Source organism: Haliotis asinina, chromosome 15 (assembly GCF_037392515.1).
Source record: "Haliotis asinina isolate JCU_RB_2024 chromosome 15, JCU_Hal_asi_v2, whole genome shotgun sequence".
NCBI lineage: Eukaryota > Metazoa > Mollusca > Gastropoda > Lepetellida > Haliotidae > Haliotis > Haliotis asinina.
This window is the reverse complement of record NC_090294.1, coordinates 18,677,638-18,698,886: the sequence shown is the minus strand read 5'-3', so window position 1 is coordinate 18,698,886 and position 21,249 is coordinate 18,677,638. Positions and strand designations below refer to the sequence as shown.

General features: G+C 40.0%; 1 protein-coding gene across 2 annotated transcripts; it reads right to left on the bottom strand.

Moving 5' to 3' along the window:
- Positions 1-1,461: 1,461 nt before the first annotated feature.
- LOC137265439 (uncharacterized) lies at positions 1,462-19,473 on the bottom strand. 2 transcript variants are annotated; one of them, XM_067800836.1, is made up of 16 exons: positions 18,306-19,473; positions 12,030-12,640; positions 11,424-11,589; positions 10,879-11,223; positions 9,884-10,288; positions 9,444-9,622; positions 9,099-9,261; positions 7,940-8,025; positions 7,302-7,326; positions 6,627-6,733; positions 6,181-6,315; positions 5,442-5,648; positions 4,737-4,843; positions 4,120-4,270; positions 3,668-3,849; positions 1,462-3,473 (listed from the first exon to the last, which is right to left on the bottom strand). In XM_067800836.1, exons 1-16 carry the CDS (start codon positions 18,937-18,939, stop codon positions 2,480-2,482), a joined length of 4,497 nt encoding a protein of 1,498 aa, XP_067656937.1. In that variant the 5' UTR covers positions 18,940-19,473; the 3' UTR covers positions 1,462-2,479. The 2 variants fall into 2 exon arrangements, with proteins under 2 accessions (XP_067656937.1, XP_067656938.1); XM_067800837.1 differs by having other exon boundaries at positions 3,668-3,828.
- Positions 19,474-21,249: the final 1,776 nt, after the last annotated feature.

Sequence of the window (21,249 nt, the reverse complement as noted above, 5' to 3'; positions counted from 1 at the left end):
CTTGGTTCGTCATCGGTTCCCAAATGCGCAGATCGATGCTCATGTTGTTGGTCACTGGATTGTTTATAACTGGAATATTACTGAGTGCGGTGTAAAACTAAACTCACTCACTCTTACTTTTAACGCTTAGTGTCGTCTATGCGCCGTCGTTGTCAAGCCTGTATCCACGCACGCATTGATGGGCACACACGGCACCGAATTTGTGAACTGACTTTTGACGCCACATCTCAAGGGCGTGCCAATTTGCCTTTTGTAAAATCATACAGATTCATATATTATCCAAACAGTTCAATAGTGATGAGCAGAAATCATGTTATTATCTCTTTGAATTAAAATGGCACGACATCAAATAATGCACTGTCACTTTATTCAAGTAACTTTATGGACAGATAAATTTGTAGTAAGTTTAAATCTGAAATCACCCACTCACTCTTATCACTGTGCCATTTCTTAGTCATGATATGAATAAAATAGCCGATGTGACTAAAATCGCAGCTCACTTGCTCAATCACAAGCAGCTGAAGGGATTGTGTGAATGACCTAGACAAGCGTACAGCAAGCAGGAATCCATACGATCAAACCATGGTGGCCTGACTTTTGTTGCTAGCAATCTCTTGACCGTTTATTGTGTTTATCAGCTGTAGCTTATTGTGTTACATATTTACAAACTAATTTTAAAAATATGACATAATGTAGTTCGTACTGTCCTTCGACGATAGTTCTTGATATACTATGCATGTTGCCGATGTAACATCAAATTCACACACTCACTCCCTCACTCACCTATCCATTCATCACACAGTCCACAATACCAATAATATTGCATAGCAAGGAAAGTATGTGAACAAAATGTGGTAGTCATGGGCAAATTTGCACTGCTACACGACTAACACTGCCACAGGACGTACTAGCCGCATTTAGCCATATAGAAAAATCAGATACGATTACAGCCGATTATCTCCCTTTGTCCTTATATATAAGGAAGATCATTTTAATTTTGGGGTCATGTTACAGGCTTGTAAATCTAGACTGATTTGAAGTGCAGATATGTACAGTGACCGAACTGGCTGAAATGACGAACAATAGTCTGCTACATAAGTAGTAGTAGTAGTAGTAGTAGTAGTAGTAGTAGTAGTAGTAGTAGTGGTAGTAGTTGTGGTGGTAGTAGTAGTAGTAGTAGTAGTGGTAGTAGTAGTAGTAGTAGTAGTAGTGGTGGTAGTAGTAGTAGTAGTGGCAGCAGCAGTAGTAGTAGTAGTAGTAGTTAAAATGGTTTTAAATGCACGAATAGTAGTCTACTACGTAATACTAGTTAATCCCTGTTTTGTGTGGAACTCTAAAAGTTACCAAAACATTTGCAGCAGGCTTTGATTTTGCATATACAAAGGAACTGACAAGTATGCACAATGAGGAAGGTGGCTAAATGACTATAAATACTATGAATACATGACAAATATCTACATAGTAGTAAATGATCTCACTGAGGTTTTGTATTTTGCATATACATAGGACGTGACATATATCAAATGAACACATGATAAGAAAATCTAGCAATAGCCAATGAACATGAAGACACAGGATAGGAGGCGATCGGCCGATAACCATACAGTCACAAGATAATAAAGAAAGAAAGATAATTATTTGTTAAGTTGTTACACGCTCTCAAAGGTATTTCTGACAGGTTTGACACACATTTTTGTTGAATCTTTTTCACAACAACATGGAACGTGGATTTGAAAATCATCAACAACAAGCTTTTTGACACATACAGTTTTTCGATGTGTAGAAACTGTTCTCAACTCAAGTTACAACGAGTGATACATACACTTAATACATTATACCTTCGCGTGCAAGAAACCGTTGTCTTGTACTCCAACTTGCAAAGAAGCAATAATTTGACCTGCGTGTATGGCTCGCCAGAACTGTAGTTGAGATACAGTTATCTTTAATCTTTTCCTTTAACAGTACGTTCTATGCATCACGGGGTAACACGCACACACACACACACACACACACACACACACACACACACACACACACACACACACACACACACACACGTGCGCACGCACACACACACAATTCTATGCATCGTGGGTTAACACACTCTCACACACATGCTTGCAGTATAGGTACAGTTACCTTTTCTTTCACAGTAGATTCTACGCATCGTGGGTCAACACACATACCCACTCTCTCACACAGACAAGAACACATATAGAAGATAGTGACATACAATTGACAGTAAATGTATTAGAATTAGTGATTCAGTGCAAAGTAAGATATGCGGGAAATATTTAGCAACAAATACACATTAGTCAATACTAACTCGATACAGTTTGACAGTTGGTCCATGTATATTGGATCAGGTAAATCTGAAATAGCCTTCGATATAAGGTACAAAGAATGAGGCCCTGTCATCAGAGCAGTTTCCACAGCACCACGTCATTGTCCATAGATAGGGCCGTCTAGGACTGTTGCCTCAACTATTACTGTTGTCACTTTTCCGTCGTGGAGGCGGACGCTGTGGTGGAGGTGGAGGACTTTGGGGCGAAGGTGGTCGATTGGCATTTGTTACACGATGTGACACAGTGTGTACTGTGTGTAGTTCAGTTTGGTTCGACGGTTGCTGTGATCCTGGTCTGTTCCTTGAAGGGCCTTCATTACTTGTATGTACAGAAGACTCAGGGTCCATATATATGTCATCACAACCGTATGGTTGATCATCACTTGAAGATGCAACTTGCGTATTGCGAAGCATATGCTTTGGCTTCGGAGGGAGTGGTGGCTTCTCATTTCTGTTCGGTTTCTTAACAACGTACGTTGGATCTTTAAACATTTCATACTGTGTAGCTTCGCTGTAGACGGAAATCGAGTCTTGAGGTAGAGATTCCAGGTTCGATTGGGAAACATGAGTTGACTTACCAATGCGTGGTATTTGGTTACATGCTGTGCCCTGTGTGGCGTTCTGACGAGTTGCTGATCCCGTAAGGAACGTTTGTAAGTGTATGCCTTTTCCTTCTTTCTCATTGCCTAGTAAAGGTTCTGAGTTATGGCCTGGCTTTGTAAAAGAAACTTGTGATGTCTTTTGCATTTTTGCATCTTCCTGAAGTGAACTGCATCTTCCCACTGATGATGAAAAAAAGGACGATCGCGACCCATCATGCTGTAAAGAGCACTCCTCCACTTCGTCATAGTCACCAGACCTTTTGGTCTCCAGACCTTGGGATGTCTTCGGATTTTGCCTTTCTAACTTTTTCTGACGTAATGCTGCTGTGCTGCCGCCTTCGTGTGTTGAAGGAGGAAATGACAAAGGCAACCTATCATTTTCTAAGGAGGATACCGCCACATTAGTGTGGATTTTGGTTTCCCTGGAATCACGATCAGGATAGTCATAAGGATCATCTTCACTTGATTGCCCTTCAGCATCTACATACTCATATTGATCCCGATCTTGGCGGGGACAACCTTCATCGCTGAAATTACATGCACAATGTTAACATAATGACAAATGGGCAAAGCATTTCAGGTTATTCCATCCTCTGGAATTGAATATTTAAAACGTGTGAGGTAGACAAGACTACCTATGACTGTATGATACACAAAATAGACGAATAGTAGAATATGCAAAAATGTTAATTGCAAAGTCGTTATTTGAAGAAAAAAATACCTTATGGATTCCAGTAGTTTTTGTTGAACGATAGTCATTTGCGGTCTTTCGTGTCGTTCGGGACTCCAGCAGAGAAGCATGAGGGAGTAGATTGAATCTGGACACTTCGCAGGTTTCGGAAGAATCTTATTTCCAGATGTGGTGGTCAGGTACTCATATAACTGTGAAAAGAAGATCAGAAGCTGGCTAACGTTAAACACCCATCTGGGGATCAGTCAGACAGGACTACTGATCATAACTGAGTACTGAGTTGATGGTTCTAGGTATGTTTTAGCCCTGGGTATATCAGTGTAATGTTTGTGCAAAACATGTCGTGATTTTGACATTTAACTGAAACCAACGACGATAAAAGAGTTCAGATCGACCAGACATCACAAGCAGAGCTTATTTCTGCCAACGAAACTAAGGACGGTGCATCAGAACAAATAAATGTTGTTCAGCAATGATGTTACCTTATCCTTTGGAATACTCTCGAGTGTGTTTAGATCCTTTAGATTATGGTAGGAGCTGAAGTTGAAGAAGCCATTCCAGAGGATCAGTCCAAAACTGAAGACATCACTCGCCCATGAGTAGGTACCATCTCGTATTACCTCAGGAGGTGATCTGGCAAAACCAAATGATAGATCAGTACGGATGAAGCGGCACTAAACTATCAACGAGAGCGAATATGTTACAAGGAGGTTTTAAGCTGCCTTTTATTATAGGGATATTACTGACTTGTAAACTGAATGTAAGAAGGAATGAGTTTCACGCCGCGTTTAGCAATATTTCAGCAATATCACGGCTGGGATCACCACATATGGGCTTCGCACACTGTATCCCTGTGGGGACTCAAATGTAACGTCATCCAACAGGCTATCACACTGCCCGTGAATGTGAGAAACAAGAGATTCAGTAAGGGCCACGTTGGTAAATTCAACTAACATGGTAACTATATCGAAAAGTGAATTCATGTTTCATGGCACTAAGACTCATATAGCATTGATATCCTAAAAACTGAGAACGTTTGCAATCTATAATGTAATTGAATCGACATTAAATGACAAGGTAATGAAGCCCACGACGCTACCTTCTGTACACAAGTTCATCCTGAGGTACAACAAAACTTTCATCAGCAATCACCCCATCCTCAGTGTTACATGATCTTCGTATGTATCCAAGGTCGGAGAAGTATACCTGTGACAAAAGAGAGGTTTTTTTAGGTTTGTATGGTAAAATCCTGATGAAACAGAGAGGCTGTTTTGTCAAATATCCCGTTTATTTCGTTGAACGACTATTTTATAAAAATGATAGGAAGTCCTGAGGATAGCAGCTTTGAGTGCGGGAGGAATTAGTATGTCGTTACTCCTGTTCAGTTTTCTGAAGAGAATTGAGAGGTTTACCTGGTGGAATCACCAAGCAATTGTTAATGGAGAACTGATCCATTTATGGACCAACTGATTTATTGTGTTAAGATGGGCGAGAACAGTAATGGGATTTGATTGTTCTGCTAAATTTGTAGAAGGTTATATTTGTTATGCTTGACAGTCTTAGGAAAGCCCAAAATGGTGCCAATCCTTGGAGAGTGGAGGTTCGAACACACAGTTTTCAGGTCTTGCGTTAGTGACGGGAGATAGGTTCACCGGATTGTGGCGCCTAGTCAGTCATTTGTCCGCTTCTTGTCCTCAGATCATCCTAGTAGTTTCAGTACTAAATACAAGTATTTGCTGGTGTCAACGAGATGTCTTTGAGGATATCGGAAGGTAACATGAACCTGAATATATGCTACCCTCACCTTGTAATCGCCCTTATCTTCAGCTTCAGATATCCATATATTATCTGCACTCAGACTACCATGGACCCAACTTCGCTGATGTAGAAGAGACAGCGTCTTTGCTACTACGCTCAAGCAGCGGATGTACTCCACAGACCACAGACCGAAGCTCCTAACGTCCACTGCGTTGCTCAAGGAAACACAGTGTCCAGTTGGGAAGTTGTACACCTGTTTAGTGGAATTAACCTTTCTTATTAATGGGATTGTTACATGCATATATGTATCTAAGTAATTGTAAGGAGAGGCGAAATCATAATTGTTAATCGTGTTGAGGTTCTTGAAAGGCATTTAAAAGTTGGTATGCAAGTTAAAGACAATTGTTATGCATGACAACTTCTTTATTGTATGTCAGACCGTTTCTGGGCGATTCCGTGCCCCTTCCTCAGGTCAACTTCCTTCTTCTTTTTTCTATGTCGCACACTTCTGGCCTATTTCTTTCCCCTTCGTCGTGTGAATTGACATGTACAACAAAGAAGAAGTTGTCATCCGTAATATTGCCTTTTATTTGTTCATCATGTTGTCTACGCAATTACTGGATTACGTTTTAAGATCGCAAATACGATGTTTGTATAGAAAGGATGCATTGATTATATCTGTTTTAGAGATCTGCTGATTACATGTTCTACGTAAAAGATCAAACGGTCTGAATTTGCTCTGGAAATAGTGTGCTGATAGCATCATAGTTACGTGACACGTTTACCAGATATTCTGTTTGATTCCTATTCTCAACAGTCACTTGGCCATATATTCCTGGAATGCTCTCTGTATTCAACTGTGACTCCTCTGTGTGTGTCAGGCGTCGACGTAGTACATCCATCCTCTGGTTTGGTTTCAGCTAGGAATCGTATGAGGGAATAAATAGTGATCTTGTTATCTTTGTATTTAGTCAATGGGTGATAAAATAATGGAGCGCATGCTTGCAGAAGAGATTACATGAAAGTCATAGATTAAAAAATGTAGTGGTTCTGTTAGAATAATTTCCGATAAAACATAAAATCCCCAACACAATATATATATTACTGAGTGAGGTGTAAACTCACTCACTCACTCAGTCAGATGCCATGTTTGGGTTCGAGCTGAAAGATACTCGGTGTGTATTGATGGAACATTGCAACTGTGCAGAGAGGGAAAAGCGATTCTCCTTACCAGAAAAAACACATCTTCCCTTGGTCCCAGTTCCTCATACAACGGTTCTTCTTCTGACAAATACCTTTGACTATCTTCAAAGTTTTGGTAGTCATGAACTGCAACATCTGTTGTAAAGACATGTAACATTAAAGTATTTATGACAGGCATGTGCAGATTATGGAGACATGTACAGATTATGGTTCGTCATGGGAAACTACTGTAGACAGTTATTGCTCTGAATCCCATAGATAGTACCAAGACAATGCACTTAAGGGGTATCCTGGTGGTTGTGGCACTCGCTCGTCCGCGTTTGATTGCCCACTTGGGATTAACGTGTGATATTCCCATCAAGAGTGATGTAGTCATTCTTACATTCTCATGCTCATGCGGTATACGTAATCGTTGTAGACAATGCAAGCTAATGTGGACACATGCATGGACTTGCTGGATCAGCCAAGACGTACCTGTCTCATTAACTATTTCAGGATGAGAAACAGGAGATTCAAAAATGGACTAGAACATATTTCGTATATCTTGTATATTGTTGCTAAAAGAGTAAATACAACGAGACTAAACGAATTGACCATATGTAACAACAGGGAAAAGTAAAATAAACGGAGATGTTTGGATAACAATGCATAGACGTGTTATATTTGTGGCCTCAACATATGATAGATGTCAGGAGCAACGTACCATAACCATCGTCTCTTTCTGAGTCCTGAAAAATAAAATATTAATTACTTGATACCCTGAAACATATTGTTTCACTTTAAATTTACCTTGGTTGTTTCTTGTGTTAGAAATACCAACACGATTGTCCTGTACCACCCACTGGACGTGTACACTCACTTTAAGCTCTTACTATATGTTATGTATACTTATATGGTTACATCAAAGATGAATTTCTCTTCTAACTTGGGGGAACCAACTGCAAACCTTATGGAGAAGATCTGCACAAGGGTCATACACCAACAAGCTGAAAAGCATGTTGCGTTATCGTGCGTGTGAACAGCTATGTCTTGGTGTAAAGCTTTGTAAAGAATTCGCCAAATTTAACTGAGTTTGATCATTTATTGAACTCACAACATTAATCTTTCCAACGTTACGAATTTGTTTTACAATACACCTGTTCATGTGTAAACAGTACCTTTACACAGCAGAAAATATTTTGCAAAATCTAGCTTAGAACAGTTGAACAGTGGCAACATTTACACTGGTGAGTCCAAACTTTTGAAGGATAGTATATATTAAAATATAATGTCCATAAAATATAATGCTGAAAAGACATTAATTAGTCATCACTAGAAAACAGAAAGAGTTTGGACACCTACTTCTTTAGGGAGAACCTGAAAGGATGTTCTGTCAGGTCTAGGAAACAAAACGTCCGGTGTCACGGAAGATATCTGTTCAGGCAGATCTACCGAAACAAAGTAACAAGTAATGTGCAGTGGTACAAAACAAACAGACACGATTTATGACATGATCGTGAAAATTGTATGCCTAAAACTGTTAAAACTGTAAGGGTAATCCATGTTAAACAGTTTTCGCACAAAGCTTGCTGGATACGAACTACACTTAATGTTTCAGGCATCATGCTGATTACGACTCCATCTGAAGACATCTGGTAAACGTCCTCTTTTGATCGGAATAGCTGACAAACACATGTAATAACCTTGCTACTGGTCAATACGTCCGCTGTGGGTTACCATGTCAGAAACTCAGGTAACGCAGTGGTCGGCTGAAGCAGCACTCTACAAATATTTGACACCATTTCTCACACCATAATCCGATTCCCAAACTATCATCCATCACAAATGAAATGGGACACCCAAGTGGATATAAATATATAAAATCAAGCAGAGTCAAATATCGGGTGCACCTACTTAGTCTAGATTGGAAGGGGTCATCATGGGACGATCTCATGAGATAATCTTAAAAGAGGAGGGTGTAGCAATTTGTATCTTGAAGGAATCACGATCAACCATGTTTCAAAGTACTGATTTTATATCACAAAGGATGAATATTTGAACGTGAAAACAATGAAGGCTATTTTAGTGAGTCTAAACATCGTTTAATAATTGTTATCAAAAAGAAATAAAATTGTTAGACATTTATAGAATGAGATGTTTTGCAAACAGACCAATGGTATTATATAAATGGTAGGTTGTGGGATTGTTAGTGGCTGTATCCTCAAAGGGGGTTAATATACTTTAAATTGTCCCCCTGAAAGGGTAAGGCCACGTCTTTCTAGGTATATTAAACCAAAAGCATGGGTCTATGCAGGTAGCTAAAGTACTGTAGGTCTCCATCTTCCCCAGTAAGGTGATCGACCTACATTTGCTGACGATCAGTGTCCCGTTTCTATGCTCTTTTGTTTCAAACAGAGAAATATTTTACGTCAAATGCTAGTTTCAACTATCAAAGTGTGAACTTCAAGTCGTCCTAAGAATGAGCGAATACAAACAGAAGGTGGAAGACAAATTGCTTTACCGTCGGAACTGACGTAACGATCGTATGTTTCCTCCAGTCTGCTCTTTGCTTCACACACCGACATCCGATGTGTGTCATCAAAACGAGTGCAGCTTTGAATGACGTCAAACACAGTTGTTGGGATGCACCTTTCTTGGTATAACTTCTTTCTGTTTTCTTTTATCTGGAACATTAGAAGCAACATGACTCTTTACCTTCTGAACATACGACAATGTTGATATTTATGTGACACCCAAACCTATCAAACACGCTGTTACACACGCTGATCATTTGGGGACAGTGGTAAATTATATAACTAAATTCTCATTCTTTGATATGTTTACATTGATGTTCGGTGAAATTTACCATGGTTTCTATGGCAGACTCATTTTGCAGTCCGAGATCTGAGTATGGAAGGCAGCCGTGTGTGGTGACTTCATAGATGAGATGTCCAACCATCCAGTAATCAGACCGCATGGAGAAATGATGTTGCTTGAGAGACTCTGGGGCAGACCATCTCATGGGAATGGACGAACATTCTCTGTCTGACAAGAAAATCAGCCATAACATGTAAGATCCTATATAAACATAGTCTCGTGTCTTATTACCGCCCGATCCGAAAATTCGATCCGACCCTAAGATGTTTTTAATATTCTTAACAAGAAAACTTCGACGTTTGACTGTCAAAATGTGCGTGAAATTTCTGTTGCAGAAAAGGTGTGAATTTCCAATCGGTAGTGGGCTAACAGGCAGGCCTAAAAGGAAATTCGAGCACATTATGAATGTATGAAGGTGAATAGACATACCAACAACAGTTGCTTCTCGTCCACATTTTCGCGCCAGCATAAAGCGGCACAGCTTGATTGACTTGCATTGTTTGTCGTATGCAAAACTGGAGGCTGTAAGATCTCTGTGTATATAGCCATGTTCATGAAGGGCAATAACTGCATCCAGAGCTTGCAAAAGAAACTGCATCAGCTCAAGAGGTTTAAACCAGGCTTTGCTCTTGGCACTGTAATAGAGCACCTTTTGGAAGTTCTGCTGACTGTAATCTTCAGTGATGTAGAACACAGGGAACTGGTCGATTCGGTATGCCCACATAGACAGGATGTGCGGATGTGTGGACAGATCTCTCAGAACTTCGACAGATGTGAGATGGCCACAATCTGAGGACTTGAACGGACTCTTGTTATGTTTCACGAGGACGTCCTCTAGAATATATATATATACGAACTAACGAATGTACATCGGACTGCATGGTCGTTCAAAGCTCGTCCACAATATAAGAGTTTAAAGGCACACTTGCACCTATTTCAAACAAAACATACTAGAAATCAACACTTATCATATGTAACTGTAAAGTGAGTATTCGCTTGACATTCCATCACAGCGCCATGGTGTATAAATGTACATTCTTTCTTTGTTATTGAAACCCGTGGAGATCCGGGTAAGAACTAATCTGTAGCAGCCCATGATTGTTTTAAGAGGCGTCTAAGGTTTATACATGTCATCGTACCCCATTTGCGCAGATCGATGTTCGTGTAGTTAATCACTAGATTGTCTGGCCCAGACTCGAGTATTTATATACCACTGCCGTATAGCTGGAATATTGCTGAGTGTGACGTAAAACTAAACTCACTCAATCACTCTTTGTCACATCAGTACTAAGATATGTACAACAAGCAAGAGCAAAACAGCAACCAAACTAACATCAAGAGCCACCCGATCCCGTCAGTCACCTTTTAACCAGCATTTGTTTCTAAAGATTTCATATCTTATGTTAAAGTTTAAATATACCTGCCTGATGGTAAATTGATGTGAAACATAACTTTTTCTGAACCAAGCCCAGTAGAGGCTACTTTCCAGCTTGCACTGCTTGTGGAATGGTTGGTAGGTTGCTTGTGCAAGTGGTTGGTGCTGATGGGCTGGAGATGTTTAAGAACTTCTGTCATCATTAAACTGTCAGTTGTTTCATCATTGACATCCTTCCATAGGGTCATTGCACCTTGTCTGACCACTGGACTTTGTGAGAACAGCAAACATCTCGCCATATTGTACATGCTTCTGTCCAAGGACTTTAGTGACAATCCAAGAGCCGTGAAAGCAGACTTGGCACGATCTTCTATGTCCTCGCCGACTGTATCTCCTGTTAAATATGTGACAGTAATTTAACTAAAATACTCCCTCGCGATTTGCAGTTTCAGACGGTGCTCCGTACTAGTGAATACTGCCCTACTGAAATCAAACCGAATTTTGAAATTGCTTGTTTGAAAATAAGAATATTACAATACACAAGAAAATATAAAATCGATCCATCATTTACATAATCCTTTGACATATACTTACCTAATGCATTCAGGTATGCAACCATTCCAGATGTGACCATCTGTATGACTCTCTGGTTCAGTTTGGGTTTTTGCAACACGTTCCTAACTTTTGGTTTCGCTGGCTTCAGTAGCAGCGGAAGAGTGTCCAAGGCTTCAAGAGCTGTCTGGGGATCGCCGTGAAACACCTATTGTACGAAATGGGTGGAAACAGTTTAGAAGCCAAATGGGTCACTTTACTTCACCTCCCAAATGTAATGTGATAATGAGTTAGATTTTCGCCATTGAAGAGATGGAATGTTACATTGCAACGACAGTTTATTCGATAAATATGACGCCACTGTGCCAAAAAGAATATACAGCTGTCTCTTCTCTGTTCTTATTAGTGGAGCACACATGAGATACGCTAAAAGCGAAACACTGTATAACTTTGAAACAACTAAATGTTAACATTACTCCAGGATATGTCTTTGTCTGTTAGCCTTGTGTCAAAGCTGTTAACATAATTTTAGACTAGTTTATACCCAAAGGCAACTATGTTTATTCAGTATGTGCAGTAGAAAGAAATACAATTGATAAATCCTGAAACTGAAAAACACTATGAATAGATCACAAGGTCTTGTATTACCTCAAGAAGTGTCCCCAAAACCATGGAAAAATGAACAGGCCAGGATTTCTTCTTCACAGGGGAGAGGTGCTTCCGATTCGTTCCTATTGCTGTCACAGCTTTGACGATGTCATCAATACGTTTTCGAATGTCATCAACAAAACTACGTATGTCACCAAAAGGATTAATGTTTCCCGGGTTTTTCTGTGAAATGAATTGCTTTACCCGTTTGATCGTTGTATCCAAAGATGAATGGCGGCTGTCTTGGAACACCGCTAAATAGACGAGAGTCAAAAGGTACGTGATGGTCAGATTTGGCACGAACACAGGATCTATAAAATCAGTATTTGTCAAACAGCATTCAAACAGAGCCTTTTCCGCTGTCTTAAGATCAGGACGATCAATGTCTTCGGGTTTTGTTGAAAGCAGGATGTCCCTGAGTTTAGTGAGAACTTTATTCTGTATCACAGAAACAGGAACTGCCAGAAGTTCAGCTATTGCAGGTATGTTCTTCTTTGCAAAGATTTCTGGAAGAACTTTGGTCAGAAGACAGCGAACTGTGTTTGATCTGTTACTTCTGTCATACAGTGTTCTCTTGCGGCACATCTCCCGAAGTTCAGCAGGGGTCGACCCTGATAAATGAGAGTACATATTGGAATTTTAGCGCATGACGAACAGACAAGAGGAAAACAAGTGCTTTAAATCTATCTGAAAGGCCAAATGTGTTTCCAGATATTCAGTGGATTTAATTGTATGTATTATATAAGATATTGTTAACTATAGACTTTTGCAGTGAAAACGTGCTTATGAATTTCAGCGTAAACAAAAGAGTAAATCAAATATAATGAACTAAAGATTTCATCATTTTACCTGGCCATGTGAGCATTTAGATCTCATAATTTTATCTTGGGGCGAAAGTTATTTAACAAACGATCATTGTCTCAAAACGTTATTACAGGGGGGTAAGTCCAGCAGATAGAACAGTGAAACCAATGCACCTGCAGCATGTGATCAACGTTATCTTAGACCAAGACTATTTGTTCTCGATGTTTCATGTAATATGCATATTCCCTTGAGTTTCAAGCAAATTCATCGGCACGTTTTCGCTGTATTCTATCTGAGGATATTTGTGTTACAATGTGGATTGTCTTGAATAAGTGTATATGGATGACAACTTCTGTAATACTGGAACACGACGTTTCGATACGGGTTCTTGTACCGTTTTCAAGTGTACATGATACAGGGAGAGAACAGGCGATATATATACATAAACTGATTAACAAGTGATGATAACGACAAGGGGTTAACAGTGGATACAAGGATAACATGGACGCCAGTAGTGCACAGAGCCCAGTATGAATACAAGTAAACAATGTAGTGATAATTAAGGAAGCCAGTGAGGTACACAGAGTGGATTGTTTGTACGGGAGGCTAGAGTGGTTTGATGAGCTCATCTTAAGCTGTGGGGATGGGGTGACCTTGGTCTCTGTTAATCAGGGGTCGGTATCGTTTGATGTTGATAGCTTCAGTTATTTTCCTTTTGGTAATGTCTGATTGGTTCTTTGAGAGGATGGTGTAGTCAGTCCAGTTGATTTAGTGATCGGGATGGGCCCCTATATGATCTGAAATTGCTGATTTCTGGTCCGATTTGATGGTTGATGTCTGATGTTCCTTCATTCTGGTGTAGACAGGCCTGGATGTTTCTCCTATGTATGAGTGCCCACAACTGCAGTCAATTTTGTAGATTACATCCTTGGGGTTGGTTTTTCTGGCTTGCGGGTGTTTCCTTCCATTGGCCTGTAGGAGGTTGTTGATGGTGTTAATTAGTTTATGTATATATATATCGCCTGTTCTCTCCCTGTATCATTTACACCTGAAAACGATATAAGAACCTGTATCGAAACATCGTGTTCCAGTGTGAAAGAAGTTGTCATCCCTATACACTTATTCTAGTTAGTTCCAACTTCTAAAATATGCCTCTCAAACACGTGTATTGTCTCTTCTCTTCTCTTAGTATTTCACATTTACTTCACTTTTGTTTAGATGTGCTTTGAATTTATATTCATTGTTTTTCGTTAGCAAGAAGCCACGTGTATATATTGTCGTTTCTGTCCTTGCGTTGATATTACTCCGTCTACTTGGATCACCACCTACCCAGATATACAATCCAACCACCGTGTTCTTGGGTGACCATTTAACCAGATATACAAACCAACCACCGTCTGCTTCGGTGGGGATTAACCAGGCATAGAAACCAACCACCGTCAACTTGGGTGGCCACCTAGTCAGGTGTACAATCCAACTAGTGTCTACTTGGATGGCCACCTGGTCAGATATACAAACGAACCACCGTCTGTTTGGGTGACCACCTACCCAGGCATACAATCCACCCACCGTCTACTTGGTCGGCCACCTGGTCAGGTATGCAATGCAATCACCGTCTACTTGGGTGGCCGCCAAGCCAGGTATACAGTTCATTAACCGTCTACTTGGATAGCCACCAAACCAGATGTGCAAACCAACCGTCGTCTACTCGCATGGCCACCTGGCTAGGTATGACAACACTTGCACTCATCCTCCCGTGTAACTAAAGACTCGCTAAAAACAGTGTTTGTTCATTGTGTACGAACGTGGATGGTGTGCGGGCGCAAAATGGTGATAATCTTCCTTTAAAAATAACATAAGCAATGGTCAAACTTGGTTGGTTGCTGACTCACTACCCAATGTAGCACCTTGTCACGTCGGAGACTTAATCCAAAGTGAAACGGACCGTGGTGTATGAGAAAAACAATTACTTACTACCGAATATTTGAAACTTTGTTTGATAATTACATCTGAAGCTCACAGTATCACGACAGAAAACTACGTTGCTCAATCATTTTCTTCTTCAGAAAATTGCCTTACGTTTTGTCATTCGTTGAACATCTCGTGATGATGGAACAGTAAAAACTCATCATATTTACCAGTCTTTGTTTGGGTTCCCATGAGAAGATGTTAATTAATGCAATCTAACGAATAGTTTTCATACAACCGTGGATATGATAAGGTCTGTTTGACATACCTCTACTCTGGATCGCGATTGTTTTCACTGATTGTTTTCACATGCTCACTTTATGATAAATTAAGACACATAACTATGGCCAGTGAAGGGACTGATCTATTTAAACTTTTCCTCTCATATCTACCTTTAAGGTTTTCACGAGGATGAATAATAAATATCTCATAAACGTGTGTATTAAAACAAATGTACCATGTATCTTTCAACCAATTAGGTACTCGTGTTCAACACCCAGGACACTTAGTATTGATACTATCTTTTCATATTATTCCGATCTTTAGCTGTGTACTATTTCGATTCTCATGATGTTGATCAGTGCATTGTTAAGTCCAGACTCGACTGCCATATAGGTGGATACCACTGTGTGTATCATTAAACAACAATAAACCGAACCGAACCAAACTAAAGGCACAACTTAACGATTTCAGATAAGACTGGCCGTAAACTGGGAAGTAAACCCAGCGTTTTGACTGGACCCAACTGGTGACGACACAGAGGACAGTCAGTGTATTAGATGAGTCATGTATGATATGAAACAAACAAGCCCCTGTTTCTGAAATCGATAAGGGGTAACAGAACACCAGATCTTCCATTTACTTACTTTATAGTCAGTCTGTAAACATGGGTGATTTGGTTTTTAATACATGGAGCCGATATGCTCTGTAGAAACCAAAGGTGCGACTGTGTGATAATTAGGGCAGCGTGTTTTCTAAGAAACCGCTTTTAAATTTCAGAGAATAGAGCTCGCTTCTCGGAAAGGCTGACTTTCCGTCGAGTGGTTGTAGGTTATCATATAGGATTGTGTACATGTTTCACCTTGCATTCAAAATGATAGGTGCGATATCATTGTGTACGGCGATAGCATCCAGCCTCCAACGAAAGACAGCAAGTGGTTCACAGTAAACATAAATGTCATGTTAGGTTAGCGGATACGTTGACGTCATATGTGAATACTATATATTTTTTTCATGTCGACTACTTTTTAGTCGATGCAATATTACGATTGAAGTGTAAGATTGATCTGCAGTATCCAATGATTGTAATAAGATGCGACTAACTCGCTGTCTGACCTGACACATCGTATTCCAACCAAGTAAAGCGATGCTCATGCTGTTGATCACTGTATTGTCTGGTCCAGACACTATTACTTACAGACAGCCGCCATATAGCGGGAATGTTAATGAGTGTGGCGTAAAACTAAACTCACTAACTTTCCGTCTAGGCCAGCTGTCTGTAGCGATCATCTTTTACGTTAGATCCCCATGCCATATTCTTTGATGCAACCTGGACAACTGTCACTGACTCGTTACAATTATCATGACTTTTGTATTCTTCTGTATTATTATTGTTTCACCTCTCAAGTATTTGATTGACACTGCATGCGTAATGCCTCTCTATGTTGTATACCGTTGAGGTATACTGGTTAGCATTTCCCAAATCCACTCGTGACAGATGACAGCACAAATCCTGCATGGAACCATTTGTCGGAAGTGATGTGATTCCCCAGAATTACCGGTCTAGCGTCGGGTGCTTCTGGTCTATAGCTAGTTCTAGCCTACTTTTAGTTTTAATCTTTACTGGAAGATGACCGTTTTTATATTGAGGCAGTTTGTGTTATTTGGGACATGCGAAATTAAAACCACATGGATTCTCAAAATCTCTTTACTTGAATATGTACAATCTCTGAGTTCAAACAGGGTTCAGTCCTGTTAAGACTTTAATTTTGTACTCCACTATCCCATATGACAAACGTAATTCTTTGATGCGAGGGGCATTTGCAAAGATACGTAATTAAAAAATGACAGCAAAGTTTACTGAGAGAACAACGTGTGAAACGCTGAACCAACTCATTCATAACAATGTAATTTGGCCAAGAAGATTTGATTATTCATCAGGTATATCGATGATCTATCGTTCAATAGTCCATTTACCCACATTCACTTGATATTTAGGAGACAAATGAGACCGTCTATAGCTATGTCATATTTAGAATTATGCATAAGGATTCAGAATTACATCAAAAATGTAAAAAGAAAACAGAAATGGCACCAACTCTCCACAGGGCTGAATGACAAAATGGATGATTTCAAATTTTCAGTAGGGAACTTTCCTTTCATGTCGAGCAATATTGAAAAGCTCCAGTCTTTCCTGATAAAGACATATCCAAATGAATAACAGTAATATCTTATTATCTTTTGTTACGATGTTGTGATGTCGATTAATTGTTACACTGTTATCAAGCTGGAATGGCTTCAGTCTAGAAGGTGTGTGTCAAAGCATACGTGAAAGTATCGCTTACAATGTGGGTCTTTGTTATTTTATAATGGTTTGGTTCCTTTATTTTGTGTGAGCATTTACTATCTGCTATGACACTTTTCTGTGCCTTCGTGGATTTCAGTAAACCTTACGATAACGTTTGGAAACTTCGTCTTTCATGACAACATTTCAACTATGATGCACACATTGACGTATTTAATATTATTACTCGCCCGTGAAGAACTGATATGTAGTATATCTAAGGTAATACCGCCACACGTGAACAAGTTCTTGTGGAACTACTTTCTACCTTCTATCACGTGATGTATCACATGACAAATCAAAATGGCCTCTGTCAAAGAGTCAAAGTTTTTAGTCCCGTCTGTTCGGGAACATAACATTGTTATTAGATAATTTTCGCTTTCGCTCATTTGATATCAAATCATTCACTCGTTTAATAAATACGGTATTACACGGAAGATCGTTTAGTAAGTTTTATGAATAATATCAGTGTATAGCTGTATTTAAACAGTTACTGTATACAGTGTAATGAAAAAAACACGTTCCCCATTGCAGAGTGGTGTTACACAAGGTTAACATTTGTCACTTCTTAATTTTTCAGTGTAAATGCCATACAAAATGGCATAATTAAATACAGCTTAAACTTCAGCAATGCACAAGTTGAGATTGGTACTGATACTTTTGATCAGCTTTTATATGAGTAAAGGAATTGTTAAGAGGGCTGAACAAAACTGCGCAAAGATATGAGTGTTATCTTTCGATATGTGCACGAAAAACCCTTCAGTGTGTCCATTTTCGTAGCAGGGGTGTGAAATATAGAGTTTCGTAGAAAATATACCGACTTAATGCCTTAATCTAAAACGTGGCACTCCCTTATTCGATGATTGATGGATGGTTTGGTTGGTTTATTGATGTATCAATTAACTGATTGTTTGACTGATTGATTGATTGGGTATACTCACATTTCAGGAGATGGTGAGGCTTGTATTGTATCTTGCCAGACAAAAAGTAAACACCAGTGTCTCTACATTGCTCATCTTCCACGTGACTGACAAACTCGTCACGCTCTGTCAACGGAGGGTTGGAATAAGGACTAATCCCAGTGTCCGAATATAGACAGTCGTCATCCTCTATTGTAGCAGACGACAGTTCTGCATCAGAAGGGTCCGTGAGTTCAGTAGCAGACGACGCACAGATAGGCTGGTGCACAATCACCAAAATCTTGTCTATGATCTTCTTATAGTATGAGTCATTTACTAAGAACATTTTAGTAGCTTCTTTGAAAACTACCGGAATTTCTTTCGGAGTAGATCTGACGTGAATGAATAAGTATTTCTGACTTTGGTGCCCTTGGAGAACGTCAGTGAGATCCGTCAGACGGCTGATCATGTCAGGACAGAGATGTATGATTGTAACAAGAGTTTTTTCCACCATTTCCTTGAATTTCTCCATAAAGGTAGATCCGATGCCATAATCCCCCCTCCCTTCCATGACACACCCGACCCCCCGGGTCTCAAGATCCTCACACATGCCAGCATACTCTATTTCACACTCAGCGTTCAAGCATGTCACTATATGTACCTTTGCGTCCGACATACTGGTATCGCGGTCATCTATATTCACACAATTCACAATATTCTCTGTCGAGAATAACAATATATGCTGCTTTTATCACGAGACACAAATATATTTTAATGAACAGATATGTGTGTGATAAATAGTTGATAAAATGTCACTGTGTACCTTCCTACGTGACATCTTGATAACAGAACCTGTATTCACACAGTTCACATCACATTTCTCTTGAGAATATGTGCAGTATCTGGGTTCACATTCTCCACGAGACACAAAAAGATTTGTAAATAGATCCACTAGAGAGGATATTAGACTCATACATACAGGTCTTGAGAAATCCGAAGCCACGACTCTTGGAGGTTCGTTTGTCAACTTGTACCGCTCATGTGTGTCAGTAAGTAGCCATGTCATCTGACTGTCACTATACTACACATAATTCCAGTCAACTGACGACGAGAGAGGGAGACGGAAGACTAAGCTAGTCACTCTTATGCAGCAAACAACTGACTACGAATGGGTAATACCCGAGCGACGGGTATAGATCGTCCCGGATATAACTGACCCAGAGTCGTCGGGGTGTTGTGCGCTATTGTCAGACGACCTAGTTTACGCTGCGAAGGCTGTTTACGTCAAGTAGTAAGGAAGTCAAGTGTTAAGGCCTCGTATGGAAAGGGTGGGTTGAGTTGCTTTGGGTTGCACAATATTGAAAAGAAGATAAAAGGTGGGTGCACACTTCACCCGAGTTTCAATGGTCCTTTGACAACATTCCATAGCAAAAATGAATACGCACCCAAGCACCCCTCTCTGAATCCGCCTATGAAGCATATTGTGACAACTACTACTGCCACTATTCATCACTCTTAATTGTGCAGATCGATGCTCATGCTGTTGATCGCTGGACTACTAGTTCTACTTCTGTAAATAGTTGCGTTGTTTAAAGAAAAGATTGAGAAGCTGATTGCGCATAAATACAGATACGAAGCCAAAGAACTGAAGAGCTACCGAGCAACATGAAAGGGAAGTAACTCCTGTCGCGACGGTGCACCATATGATACATATATAAGTGAACACAGACGTTTGTCCCATGTTCAGATCTACCTTTATTCCGCTCCACTTATTTCCTAGCACCACAGACATGACAGCATTTGGCGATTTTAACATATCGTGATCAAGGTTAGAACTGGTTTCCAGCAAGCCCTGATTGCCGTAAGAGGCGACTAAAATTAAAGGATCGAGTAGTTAGGCTCACTGACTTAGTTGACACATGTCATCGTATCCCGTTTGTTTAGATTGATGCTTAAGTCGTTAATTAATGAATGCTTTGCTCCAGACTCGTTTACATTCAGTCTGTTGTCAAATTGCTCAAATATTGCTGATTGAGGCAATAAACATCAAACAAAATACCTGACACACCTTTCAGCCATATGCCGAATTACACAACTTATACAAAACAATAAATTATTCTACTATAACTACTATGAAAATCTACCAGTAAAGGGCAGACAAAGCAACGAGAATATCACAAAGATTTGAAACTAGTACCTAATGATTAATATATGGCCATTTACACCAATGCCGTGATGAAACTTTATCGGTGATAACAGAAAGTTGTACAATAAATACAATAATCGATTTGATTACTTGACCATTCAGACTGGAAAGGTGAACGTACCACATAGGGTACCGCTGTGACCGTTTCAGGACAATTGTAAGTACAGTTACAAGCATTTGAATTCCCGTTTGCTTCGTTTTTTTGCCCTCTCATCGATATTGTCTGCCTTTTTCGCCTTAGATTTGCTTGTACCTTCACACCCTTCCTGTGCATCTTTCGTACGTTGTGTCGAAACTGGCACTTGGGCTTGTTCCTTGACCTTGTCCCGTTGCTGGCACTGACTGCTCATTCCGTCGCCTTTTCACGGCCGCTCTCTTCGTCCTGATACACCTCGCTGAGGGCGCTCCCACCGATGTCATTCCCATACCTGTCATGATCACATGATATATTTGCCTTGTTGGTATTACGCTGATTCTGTCCTTGACAATCCTGCTGGCACCATGCGCTTAGTGAATGAGTTACCTGCCCCTGCCCATTACACCGACAAGGCGTAGCGCCCTACGACAAGTTTCTACTAATTACGCAGAGTTATCTCCCCTTGATCATACAGATAAAAGATTTGGCAGCTCAGAGTTGACAAGTGAATTTATCCCTTAATTGGATAAACTTCATTATCACATAGTTAATTTAATATTTTACATATTCTCAATCAGTTGACAAATGCAGTGCATAAAAACGGGTTAGAGATCACCATCAACCAGGCATAAACAACCACACAG

Excerpts from the sequence above, each read along its gene's own strand:
- LOC137265439 (XM_067800836.1), bottom strand. The coding sequence starts at position 18,939 with ATGTCGGACGCAAAGGTACATATAGTGACATGCTTGAACGCTGAGTGT. Across the intron at positions 9,623-9,883 it reads ACGAGAAGCAACTGTTGTTG|ACAGAGAATGTTCGTCCATT; the intron begins GTATGTCTATTC and ends TTTTCTTGTCAG. Across the intron at positions 5,649-6,180 it reads GGAATCAAACAGAATATCTG|GTGTACAACTTCCCAACTGG; the intron begins GTAAACGTGTCA and ends TCCACTAAACAG.